The sequence below is a fragment of the Oreochromis aureus genome, linkage group 20 (genome assembly GCF_013358895.1).
Source record: "Oreochromis aureus strain Israel breed Guangdong linkage group 20, ZZ_aureus, whole genome shotgun sequence".
NCBI lineage: Eukaryota > Metazoa > Chordata > Actinopteri > Cichliformes > Cichlidae > Oreochromis > Oreochromis aureus.
Window position 1 is genome coordinate 13,174,969 of NC_052961.1, and position 13,057 is coordinate 13,188,025.

A 13,057-nucleotide genomic window follows, 5' to 3' on the forward strand; every position below is an offset into this window, starting at 1 on the left:
ATCCCAGCAGACCGTTCCTGTCCCTCAGGCTAAAAGCTCAGCATTGCCCCCTGGTGGTAATTAGCCAAGGAGTACGATTTGGTCAATATTTCCTCATATCTCCTGACACCATCCCCAACGGATAGTGTGAATTAAAAAGGTTTAATTTTAAACAGGCCCACAAATATATCCTTAAGTGCAATAGGTGGAAAGACGTAATGAGCAGGAGGTGAGATAACGAAAGCTCACTATCATTGCTCTATGAAGGACATTTTCTTTGCTGTTTCACCTCTGATAAGGATAATTATCTGTAGTGCTCATAATTTATAGGGCGCTTTAAAACTGCAGTATAGTTTGCATGTCTTTTTCATAAAGTTTCCATGGAGACAGTTCTACTATTTAACCTGTAGGTGGTATGTAAAAAAATAAAAAAAAGTTTGGGTTTGGTTTTTTTTGAACAGGAGCTTTATTGAAAACATGGAATTAGAAAAAAAAAGTGGCAAGAAAAATGATCAGAACTCACAAGAATTTGCATAAATATATACCATCAAAGCTGATAACATATTTTAAAGGGAAAAAAAATTGCAACATCTATAAATAAGCAGCAAAAGAAAAATAAATAAGGACAATGCAAAATGAGTAAAATACAATAAACATCGTGTGGCTTTTCTTTGAAGGTTTTTTCTGTTTTCTTTCTTTTTTTCCCCCCTCTTAAAAGTGATTTCATGTTCAAATGCATTAATGATGGTTGCCACCTAGAGGCTGTTCATACAGCTAATTCATTGAAGTCTTGATTTTCAACAGTGGCAAAATGCACAGATTTTTAACTCCAATTTATAATTCACCAAATAGAATCAATGCAGAAACAGCCCTAAGTGAGCAGTGCTATGATGCATAATCATTCATTTTTTGCACAATGATGCAAAAGAAAAAAAAAAGAAAAAAAAAGAAGCTTATTTCCGTGGGATTATACAAGCTATTGTGTCTCAAAGCGAAGGAGCCTTCTACCGCAGTGTGGCTCATGATTCAGGGCCTGATTGTTGTACAGTGAGACATCTGATGAGCAAGAAAAGGCTACAGATGCTTTCACTCTGCACTGCTAGCTTTAAAAAACAGGCCTCTTACCTGTCAGAATGACACAAACAAAAGAGAGAAAAGAAAAAAAAAATCCTAACGTGTGGATGACATTATGACAGTGTATTCCACCATCGTGTTAAATATGCATGTTGTGAAAGCTGCAATGCATTTCTGCAGCGTAGTTATACAACCGAGTTCACTTTGCTCTAGTAAGGCCATGAAGTTATATAAACCATTAGGCTAAGTAAAATTTACACTCATATCACTATGTATACCCACACTAACAGTTCAGCAAACAGTTCTTTTATATATAAAAACAAACAAAAACAATTCATAACATAGATGCAAATCAAATATTCACGTGTGTGTACTGAACAGTGAATTTCAACAGTTTCCCTCTATAAAAATAGCTTAAAAATCTGATACATACATTAGTACAGTGTAGGGTTAAGTCAGTTTTTTTGTATCTTTTACATCTGAGACAGTTTAATAACAGGCTGGTACATAAGTCCTCCGCTCTTCCTTCCCTCCTTTGACACTGCTATACACAGACTACAGGCTTTAAAAGACAGCCCAAGTCCCACTAAGGAGCGCTAAAGGGAGTACGAAATGAATGGCATCTTCACCTCCTCCCTGCTCCAGACTAAGACTCCAGACTCCAGCTGTGTGCAGACAGTCTTTTCTGTACAGAGCTTCGCATGCACAGTGGTTTAGTAGTAGAGCAGGACTTGGTCCGTGAGAGGAAAGAGTTTGACCGGCAATACAATACATGTGCTCCGTAGCAATGTCAGGATCACTGAAAAGGTGAAGAAAGGAGGACAAAAAAAAAAAAAACGTGCCGCATTTGGCAATCAGAGAATCTCTCTCACACAGGATAGAACATCTGAGAGGCGGAGACATTAAACACATAAGCATTTAGTAACCGAAAGCCTACAGAACATACACCTAACCCACAACTCGGTGTTTTTGCACACAGAAGTGTGCCGGGAACCGAGAAAGACCCAAAGAGAATCAAAGAACAGGATATTACTGTGAAAATACAACCAACGGGCAGGAGTCAATGAACAGATTGTCAAATTTCATGCTCTGAGACCATCATTAGCATCAACATCATTCAGGCCCTGTTAATTCACAAACATACACAGTAGGCAAAACAATATTGCACACACACACACACACACACACACGAGTAAGTGCACAAGCATACAAACTCACAAACATGCCTCCCATTGCTCTCGGATGTAACTTATGGTGTAAGTGGTGAAACGCTTGTCCCCTGATGCCCAAGAACACAAACAAACAAAAGTAAAGAGAGAAAGGCAAACACAACAGAACACAAGCAGTGATATAAACCACCAACATTATAAGGACACTTGAAGAAAGATTGTATTGTTTGGATTAACTAAATGCAGTTTTGCTATGTACCGCAGTGTTTGCTGGTTATAGCTTTTCAAAGCATATAAAATAATAAGTATCTGTAGCTTATGACAAAAATAAATAACTCAAACCTCTTGCAGCAGTTGTAAAAAGGCCTCTGAATGCTTGTGTGTGTTGTGTGTGTGAGAGTGAGAGAGAAATGCAAACTTAACAGCACAGGTAAGAACTAGCCATTAAAGTCTTTAGCCTTAAACCGTCATGCATACATTACCATATAAAAAGACATAAGTGCAGCCTCAAATTGTTGTTCTTTTTCCCCTTCTAACTTCCAGTCATGCCATTGTAAAGATTTAACTGAATGCATACGGTGGCAGCATCACAGGTTGCAGTGCAGCTTCCTCTTGGCAAGTCAGTTCACCTGGAGGAACAGCTGTAAAAGCCCCTTTCAGACATGTTGGACCATATTGGCTTCCTGGTGACTTTTCTGTAAAAGTCAAGGCAATAACATTTACACATCACACTTCAAACACCAGTCTAAATGTAATCGCATAGGGACACAGACATGTTTGTGAGCTGCTGCAGCCCAAAAACATCCCAACAGCAATAACATGAATATGGTGACATTTTATCTCACCAAATCCATTTATAACCTGCAATAAGATTAGGATTATAACAATGCTCTGTGTTACATTTTTCCATATTCCCAATCTATCGTACCATGAGAAACGCCAACAGAGAAGTGGCCCCTGTTTGAACGACAGAATGCCGTCACTTAAACAGACCGATGAAGCCAGCGAGGTTACATCACCCATGTCTGAAAAGGGCTCAACAGGCCGATCACCAGGGTAGTGCTAAAAGCAGTCTAAAATATAACAGTGCCTCAATCCTGCAACGTGTTGGATTTCAATGGCAGGTGCTGTTAAATGATGGCAGTACACGATCAAGGAGTTAAGTACAAGTTTCACCTTTCTCACTGCAGCTACGCTAAATATGGAAATAGCACAAACATTCCTTTGGAGTGAATAATTTAAGAGATTTTTCCTGACAACCGCAGATTATCAAAGATTCTCTCTCGTAGAGCAAGAAAGGCTTTACATTTTGGAACACGAGCCATAGCCTCTGTTTTTTTTTCCCCAAACTGAATAAAGGCCCAAACTCTAACTGACACCCTGTACAGCTGATGTGTACGCTAATACTTTATATTAAGTTGCCCTGAAGCGGGAATTGGCTTTTTAAGGTACTGTAAAATTAACTTGATTCGGTGTCAAATTACCAAAGAGCAACTCAGTTTAAAGTACCCGACGAGCGATCTTAGTTTTACACAAAAGGACACTTGATTAGCTAAATCCATCCTGTTAAAGCATCAAAACCACAACTGCCCTGTCAACATCTCCGGCGAACCCAAATGAATAATAAACACTTCTAGCAGACAGTAACACTGAACTTTGTTGGAAAGGAGTCTCAGCCCCCCCAAAAGGGACAGTCATGTAAGGTTTCCTAGCGTGCTTAAACATTTGTTTTGGGGAGCAGTAGACATAATTTTAAGCTGTGTAAAGACAAAGCGTCACATTGTCAGAACTCCCTCACTCGTTCCCCTCCTCCTCTGTGAAGCTCTATGAGGCTTTAGCTTTCCTTGCCCGTGGTGAGGTTTTATCTTCAGATTTGACAACTCCATTGGCAGCTCCACCTGACAAGACAAAGTAAGTGAAAGAGTCCCGGTCAATTTGATTTCACACTGGCATATTCATCAGCGACCATCACGGAGCAGTAAAGAATCCTAACAACGAAGAGTGCACACTCACCCCTTGTGGGTTCCCTTTTGTGAGGCTTGCTCTTTGGGCTGGCCGCCTTCTTCTTTGAGGCTTGGTTCTGGCTGTGCTCTCGCCACTTCTTCAACTGGAAATTAATGAATTTCCACATCATCCAGGCCTGTGTCAGGCAAATAGCTGCCAGACAAGTCATCCTGAGGGGCAGGATGTTGTTAATTTAAGTTTATTGCCGTCTGTATTTTGGCTAGGTGCAATACGCTTCAAATCCCAGCTGGGCCTACCTTATGGTGAGCACATTGAAGTTGCCTTCAGCTAGGGAAAAGCCCTGGTTTTCTGTTCGGGGCAGGCCGAAACCGAATGTCAGAACCGAGAGTGTGAGGGTGAGGAGGCGGGCGATGACAAAAAGTAGCGCCCACAGAGTAAAACTGCAAAGAGAAAAAAATAAAATAAAATAAAAAAATAAAATAGGCATTAGGTCGTTACCACCCACAAAGTAGTAAATCCTAAATTCAGCGCAGAAGCCATACCCTTTTTGCTTGTTCTCATCACTGAAGTAGAAGAGGCGTGAAGCATGGAACAGAAGTTCCACCAGGTAGTGAGGGACCAGCAACACGAGGCCCAGTCGGTGAAGGCTGTACAGGCAGGACACAGAGAAGGGCAGCAGAGCAATGACAGTAATGAGGGTCACTCAGAATATGATTTTTTTTTTAAAAAAAAAAGACAAAAGTCACCTACATAGCGTTCTATAAGAACATGCCTCTTTCATCAGTTCCTCATATTACTTTATTTTTGGATCAATAGTTTTAAAGGAGATGAACAAAGTGAAAAGACTGCAGTTTAAAAGATCAGGTCAAAAAAAAAATTATTAAACCTTATGACTGCAATCCCCTTTGCAGGGGTGAAGAATAAAAGTGTAAAAATGATCAGAGAAAATAGTGTAAAGGTTGATAACTGAGCAACTACGCACAGTACATCGTTCAAAGAACAAAATAAATACAAATCAAGAACTTAAAAAACTATGAGATACAGAGCAGTGGATCACTGTAAGATAGGAAGTTAATGTTCTTTATTGGATAATAATGTACTAATTTTACTGTTATGCACTTGAGTGCAACTGCAAATAAAGAACTAATTGATAATTAATTAAGTGGTTGAGCTTTGTGAGTATAATGCATGCTTCTTCTTTATTTCTTCATCAGGATAAAACTGTTATTGCACTCACTTTAAGACATAGGCACCGGTGATGTGGACAACATAAAGGCAAATGTAATAAAGCTGGCGGGGGATGTCTTCCTGTAAACAATAAAACAGATGAGGAGAGTTTGTTAGCATCAGCAGATAGCCATAAAGCGAACAGTTTTCTGTAAATATATATTAGGATTACAACATATGCTTCATGAAGGACAATGAGAAATTTGGCAAGCATTGTTTTAAAGTATGTAACCCTTTATAAAATACTCATAAAACAGAATGCAGAGATTTGAAGGAGCACTGCATTAAAAGTAAACATGTCTCTGTGGTGCAAATCACTGCATGACTCAGGACAACTTCAGAAAAATCAGTCAGTGAATCAAATTTAAAAAAAAAAGATCTAGAAATGCTGCTTCACTCTTTGGGCCTGAGGTGACATAAAACCCTGTCTTGTGGTCTGATAAATCAAAATTTAAAACTGCTATTGGAACTCAGCTCAGCTTAAAAATCCCCAACTCATAAAACCGAAATGTATTTTTATTGGAATTTGATCAGTTTTGGGAAGGAAAAAAAAAAAAGAAAAGACATCATTACCTTCCGTACTTTTTGAAAGTACAGCTCAGGAAGTGCGTGGAGCCAATACGCAATTTGGCAAATGTAGAAGAACTTGACCTGAAAACTAAACAAAGGACAGGTTGTGTAGAGGACAAGAAACCTTTCAGCGCGGAGTCAACAGCAGTAGGGCACGCAGATAATTAATTACACATTACATCACATTCCCCAACTCAGACTGAAAAATGTTTCAATGTAATAAGTTGTGAGTTTGTCACATTTTATACCCAAATTTTATACCCATTAGGAACAATTATAACTACACCCTTAAAAATTTATGCAAGTCCAGTGCTTCTCTCACATGTGAATTGCTGTTTTACCAGTTGGACACAGACAGACAGGAAAGGCTTCAGTAGCAGGATTGGAAAACAGTTGAAGAAAAAGGTTAAATTCAGCATTTTGAGCTCGATGATGTTGTCTTCCTTACATTTCCTCCTGGGGGAACCCAAGGTGTTCCCAAGCCAGACGAGATACAGTCATGTGAAAAGAGAGTTAACCGAGTACAACCTTACTGCTTCTGCAGGAATTAAGAGGGCGAGGAGCAATCACATAATGCTAATCAAATAAACTTAAATGAACTTATTATCACAAGTGTGGACACCTCTAGAAAGGTTTTGACAGTTGGCTGGTCCGGAACATTCGGTTATACGTTAACGCGTGTGTTAGCCCTCCATATTACTGTAAGTATTTATGGTAAATGTGGTTTTACAAGCTTCTGTATCATAGTGTGTACTTACTTTTTCCCCATGACTGCATAGAGTCCTATAAAAACCTTTTCATATGACTGAAAATCAGATAATGATAACGAGCAGGTTCTTGTCTCCTCCCAGTTGAACGTGTTCAGAAAACTTACAACAGGGCACTCAGGAGGCATCCTAACCAGATCCCCGAACCACCTCAACTGTCTCCTTTTGACGTGAGGAGGAGGAGCTGTTTGACTCTAAGCTTCCTCTAGATGTCTGAGATCCTCACCCTAGCTGTAAGGCTAAGCCCAGCTACCCTACAGGAAATTCAATTTGGCCGCTCGTAATTGCAACCTTACACTTTTGATCGTGAACCAGTACTCGTGGCGATGGCGATGTTTTCCATTTAGCATTTCATCTACATTTCAACCCTTTCTTACGGTTATAACAGTCCCATACAACGCCCGCACCAATCTAGCAGTCCACCTCATGCTCCACCTTCCTTGTGGAAGATGAATAAGACAAGTACAATACTTGATTAATTTTTCATATTATTAAAACAAAAGGGCTGAAAAGTCTCAATGAAAATATCTCATGAAGGCAAGTTCTTCTTTAGATTCATCACTCAGCTTTAAATCATGAGTCTATAGTATGTGGAGGAGTGTACAACTTTACTTACACCATGCGAGTATGTGGGTAACCCTCCCATAAGAAAGTAGGATTTGTTGCAAAGTCCTCCTGCGTGAGAAAGAGAGACACTGCATGAGATGCGGCCTAATGCAGGCTGAGACTGAATGCATCTCTTGGATTTCTGATCCTGATACCGCTGTTAGGATGCTGCAGCCCCAGATGAAGGAGAACAGGTAGAACGCTGCAAGCTGCCCAGACTCATTGAACTTGCTGTGTTTGGTTTTTGACAGGTGCAACCTCCTGTTCATTTTCTGAAATAAAAGTAAAAACAGACAACCTAATGAACACATTGCCACTAAGTGTTAAATTAAAAAATAAAATTGGGCTGACACTTTTTAACTCTATCTGGTAAAGACAGGAGTCAGAGTGGGGTTACAAAGTTCCTGCTTCATAAACTTTAAGAGCATTAGGATGAACTGGAGAAAGTCTGTGATTTTAAAACCTTTTTAAAAATCAGACTATTGTTTTAAGAGGTATGAAAATTGCGATTCTATCCCTTAAAAGAAAAGGACCAGAAAAAATATACCCTTCTGTTATATCTGTTACATGTGGTCCAAAAGAGATTTTGAGGTAAAAATACATCTAACAACATTCTTTTCTCCTACTTAGAACGATTATCAAAGCCATAAGCTGTCAGGAGAAACATGAGCATTGTTTCAGTCACTGTGCTTTAATGAACACACAAGCAAGGACGGAAGGATGGAATTTGATCACCAACAAAAAGAATAGGGACATAACGTAGGCGACACATGTGGCAGTGGAGACTCTGCTACTTTGATCCTTTTGAAATGAAACTCTAAAGACCATTGTGAAGTACTGCACGCACGGGTTCCTTCCGCTATTGTGATTTGCTTTAAAAGGGCATGTACACAAGCTGTTGAAGGGGAGACTGAGTTATTGTTAAGCACAGTTCTGGTTTTATTTGCGACATCAAAAACAAGCCAGTTTTAAAGGAGGGAGAAAAAAGGTCAGGCATCAAGCCGATGTACTCACGTCGAGAATATATTCTTGTATCAAGGCATGAAGGATGACTGCAATAAGAAGGTAAAAAAACACAGTGGCCACGTCTTTAGGGCCATACTGGTAAAGGTTGACTGGCTCGCTTTTCTCATCTGCAAAGAGGACAAAAAAACAAAAACAAGAAAAAATAAAAACATAAACAAGGTGAAGAACTTAAAACCTACAAAGCAGGGTTTCATTTTATTCAGGTAATTTCAGGCTTAACCCTGGTTTTTCAGTACTACACAGGTGGAACACTTCTTACCGGGAAGTGAACCGGCTATGAAGCTAACCTGTTATGGAGCAGGTCAGGTTTCAGTTTAGAGATCAACAGGTATGAAATCACCACCTACTGACTAATGAATTCTCCAGAATGTACTGACACTGTTCCTGGAAGACCCCTTTGACCTATGTGCTCAGATAGCAGGAGAGTCTAAAGTTTTTTTTAATAGCATCTGAAGTCTTTGTGTTTCCCTGAAGAGCATCAGTTTCAGGTCTTACAGGCAACTTTTTGTTTTCTTATTGGCGTCAAAAAAAGTAAAACAATTTCATTGTTCTATAAGCATCAACATAAGATCCTAAAATGGAAAAGAACTGATACCAAATTTGCACGTTGCCCAAGCAAAAATCTAAAAACAGAATTCAAATGTATTCATTACACACAGACTGTTAAACACCATCAAGGCCACAGCTGAAAGAACAAAACTAAAACTCTCTTTTAAACATTATTTTTAACAAAATACTCAATTATAATCCATCGGGTTCTTACCTGTCTTAATGACAAAGCTGTTATATTGATACGCGTGTTAAATTATACAGTCATTATTCCAGCTTTCTTTCCTGGCTTTGAATGGGCCAAACTTTATTAATAGTGCAGCTGCTTTCTAGTTTTACTGACCAAAGTGCCGATAACACACTTTTAAAATAGAAGTCTACAGTGCTTTTCTTCTCACACACTGCTGTTTTTTTCCCCCAGTGTGTATTTTGTGTTCAACCTCTAGTTTCATCTTTCTTTAGAGTGTAAATAAATAAAAGCTGTTGCCAGAACACTTATCAACAGCTGTGATTGGTCAGATGCTGCCAACATGCGACTATGCATGGGAAACCCTGGGTTAACTTAGAGAGTTGATAACTAGCTTTGTGGGATTGCTTAGCCTGGCTTTGAGGGTTAAGTTGAGTTAACCCAGATAACAGAAATGTACCACGGGTATATTGAACCTTTGTAGCACAGGCCTCAGAACAGTGAAAGGGTAGAATAATAGACAGAATAATATAAGCTCACCAAGAACTTGAGTTACGTTGTACTGAACTGTGATGAACATGATGGCAAACTTCGCTGTGACCTGTAATGACAAGAAAACACTTTGATTATTGATGAATTCATTGCCATGCAATGCAGTGAACTTTACCTCAATCAGGGGTTCACAACTGAATCGCACCAATGCATCTAGCTCACAGTTTTGTTATCAGCAGTGAAAAATGGAGAAATGTGAGGAGTGAGTGCTGCAGAGCAGCTACAGCATGTGGAATTCCACTTATTCTCATAATTGGGGTCTAGAGACCTCCAGGAGCTGCCTGGAGGGGCTCCCAGGGGTCTTCACTACCACTGGTACAATGACTCAGTATAAGTGCATCATGGAAATTCAGCTAAGATGTTCTTAATTAATAAATCATAAAATGCAATATATTCACACAGAGTATTAAAAAAAGTTGATTTGGAAAGTGGAGAGACATTTCCCGTCTGGAAGCAGGGTTTGGGTGTGGACATGTTTGATGAAGGAAATCCATCTTAGTCCTTTCAAATATGGCTAAGGTACTAGTCAGCTGTGGCGAATCAAAAGGCTGGTAATCAAATGTGTGGCACGCAGGCAGATATTTCCTGACCATCCGGTTGTCAAAAGCCAGAGAGAGGCTGTGCATTAGCCTAGAGTGGTGGTAAGATGACCTGTTAGCTGTGCCAATGGGCCTCCTTACCATCTTCTTTGGCAATCAGTTAGACACATGAGAAGGTAAGGAGAAAGACACGCTAGCGCCCTGCCACTGGAGTGCTGCTGTCATCCCAGCTAGCGAGAGTTAGCATCAGCTAACATAAATCGACTAAGTACAACAGCTCGTCCAGTCACACTGTACCTCAAACATCAGGCCAAGGAGGATGATCATGGCCAGGCACGACACCATATCGGCGTGATTCTGGATCACAAACTCGTGGCTCAGCACCGGTGGGCTCTTGTTCTTCTTGCGGAAACCCATGGCTCACCGACCCTGCCTGGCTGCCTGGCTCCGGGGCTGCTGTCACTGAGTCTTAGCGGGGTTGGAGCTAGCTTCCCCTGCTGCACTGCTGCTGGCCTGCTGGCCTCAACAGACGGATGCTCGCGCTGCTCTGGGACGATCCCTCCGCCGTAGTCCGCAAGCACAGTGAACCGCTGCTCGTGTGTTTAGTAGCAGACATGAAGACGCATCGCACCGAGCCAAACACCACAGCACAACACCCACTTTATTCCTGCTGCCCGCTGAAGTCAGATGACGGGCCCTCCCACTTCGAAACCCCATTCATGAACCGCCCAGTGTCATTGACGTAGAAGGAGAACCCGGGCCCGTGGTGCCTTCACGTTCCCCACGTAAGCGCGCTCCAGGTTTCAGGAAATGCGGGCAGAGAGATGCTAAATCACCACGTATGGTGATGCATTAAATACTTACCGTTATTTTAAATGATTGGCGTGTTTGAAAATTATACTGTCTACCAAAATTGCAGATACACTGGTGATCAGTTACACTCCCGGAAGCCAGCGGGCGGGGGGTGACCAGATTTTTTAAGTGAAAATAGGCCAAAGAATATTTGACAAATGGTTGCAGAAAACGTTCACACAGTCATTGTGTGGGGCACGTTGTGAGGTAGTCTGACAAAAATAAATAGGTACAAATTATGCAGGATAGGGATTAAATGCACATTTCTAACTTCTTGAGGGCATAAGTGGAAGCAACAGTGTGTTTTATGGTTTGTGATGATTTTTGCACACTTTTGTTTTGCAGTAAGTGTTAAAGCTAACATCTTCGAGTTTCAATAGGGATGCATACCATGTCATCCTACTCTCTCAATATGTGTGTGCAGTTTCAACCGGAGCTGGATACTTATTTTTGAGTCATGTAATCATATACAATCGATTATATTCAATCTTGTTCAAGCATTCAACTCTGTCTTAATCATGCTTGGAACTCAGAGTCACAGGGGGATTTTTTTATTGTTATGTACCTAACATTATATTTAAAGAAATCCAAATTATTGCGATGCTGTGGAACCCCAAGTCAAAAGCATCTCATTCTGAATTTGCATCTTTAACATATGAAACAATCTGCTGAGTTAAAACCTCTGTACACCTTCTAATGACTGCCAGTCACAGATACAGCAGGCACATTTCCTATATTCTGACCTAAATTGTGTCCTATAACTGCACTTACTGTTTGGTGTCCACTATTTTATGTAAACACCAGTAAGTTTATATTATGAATATTGTTTAAATTGCAGTTATTTAAAAAAATAAAATAAATAAAGTCCTCTTTTCAAACTGTAGTTGAGGATATGTAAATATAAAACGCTTTAATATGGTGATGATATGTTATCATATTATATGAATTAATTCATAAGATGATTTTATCAATTAAATAATCCACTATATAACAGAGTAATGGTGTGGTGAGGACAAATATATTTTAAAAACATTTCTTACTTAAATGAAGCTTAAATCGTTTTAAATAGTTTTAAATAGAAATTGTCGGAGGGACCGGAAGTTAAATTTGGTCAACGATGGTATAATCTGAAAAAGGTCAACTAGAGGTAAAGTCACATGCCAGGTAGTAAGTTTTTTGATTCTATATTTAATGTTAAGAATATCTTGTTTGTAATTATAATACAATTTCTTCTAATTTCAGAGGGATAATTGTGTGTCAGAGGTTAGCAAACATGTTAACACATGGTCGCTTACATTTGTGACAGCTAACCGTCGACAATTAATTTTAACCTTCATTGATTTTTATTTTTTAATTTAGTTTTTATCGGCGGTGTTATCCGTCTAAAAAAGCAAGTCCCTGTATATTCACAATTCTATTCGTTTTTTGTTCACATCCAGGAGCTGTGTGTTTAACACTAACGTGTTTAGACTGTTGTTAGCTAACTTCCCAACAATTTAAAGAGAATTCCACGTTCATTTTATCTCCATGCATCACGGCACCAGAGGGCAGTATGAGACAGACCGAAGAGAACTGCACGTAGCCGTTCGAGTACAACGTGTGTACACAAAATATAGTGTTTAGTTCAGTTCATTTTATCTAATTTGGGTGAAATTTCTAAACGGCGAGTCATTTCGTCAGCGCCCGGCTAGCTCAGTCGGTAGAGCATGAGACTCTTAATCTCAGGGTCGTGGGTTCGAGCCCCACGTTGGGCGGAAGCTTCTTTTTTTTTCTGTGTGCTTGACTTCCCCAAATCACAAGAACACAGGCCTCCATTGTGCTTACACGGAAATCAGAGAAAAGTTGAGTCTGCCCTGCTTTTTAACTAATCAAAAATTACTGGGCCATAGTTTGTGCAAGTCTGTTTTCTTTTCAAATTCATCACCCTATTTTCCAGTGTTTGAAATGTAAATTATCCTTGCTTGGAGGAGAAAAATGGTGCTGAAAAAAGCCCCC

General features: G+C 39.9%; 1 protein-coding gene and 1 non-coding gene across 2 annotated transcripts; one reads left to right on the plus strand and one right to left on the minus strand.

The window, feature by feature from the left end:
* Positions 1–433: 433 nt before the first annotated feature.
* On the minus strand, positions 434–10,919 carry zgc:113278 (uncharacterized protein LOC541528 homolog). The gene is made up of 11 exons (XM_031727839.2): positions 10,508–10,919; positions 9,660–9,720; positions 8,372–8,490; positions 7,513–7,629; positions 7,368–7,426; positions 5,988–6,072; positions 5,425–5,495; positions 4,730–4,834; positions 4,484–4,627; positions 4,236–4,396; positions 434–4,120 (listed from the first exon to the last, which is right to left on the minus strand). The coding sequence occupies exons 1-11, from the start codon at positions 10,625–10,627 to the stop codon at positions 4,047–4,049; spliced, it is 1,116 nt and encodes a 371-aa protein (XP_031583699.1). The 5' UTR covers positions 10,628–10,919; the 3' UTR covers positions 434–4,046.
* Positions 10,920–12,743: 1,824 nt separating this feature from the next.
* Positions 12,744–12,816, plus strand: trnak-cuu. The gene has a single exon. It is a non-coding gene; the product is annotated as a tRNA-Lys (tRNA).
* Positions 12,817–13,057: the final 241 nt, after the last annotated feature.

What these genes read in the sequence shown, in the direction of transcription:
- zgc:113278 (XM_031727839.2), bottom strand. Translation starts at nt 10,627, where the DNA reads ATGGGTTTCCGCAAGAAGAACAAGAGCCCACCGGTGCTGAGCCACGAG. An exon ending in GCTGCAGCATCCTAACAGCG is followed by an intron (nt 7,427 to 7,512) that starts GTATCAGGATCA and finishes TTTCTCACGCAG; the next exon opens with GAGGACTTTGCAACAAATCC. An exon ending in CAAAAGGGAACCCACAAGGG is followed by an intron (nt 4,121 to 4,235) that starts GTGAGTGTGCAC and finishes TTGTCTTGTCAG; the next exon opens with GTGGAGCTGCCAATGGAGTT.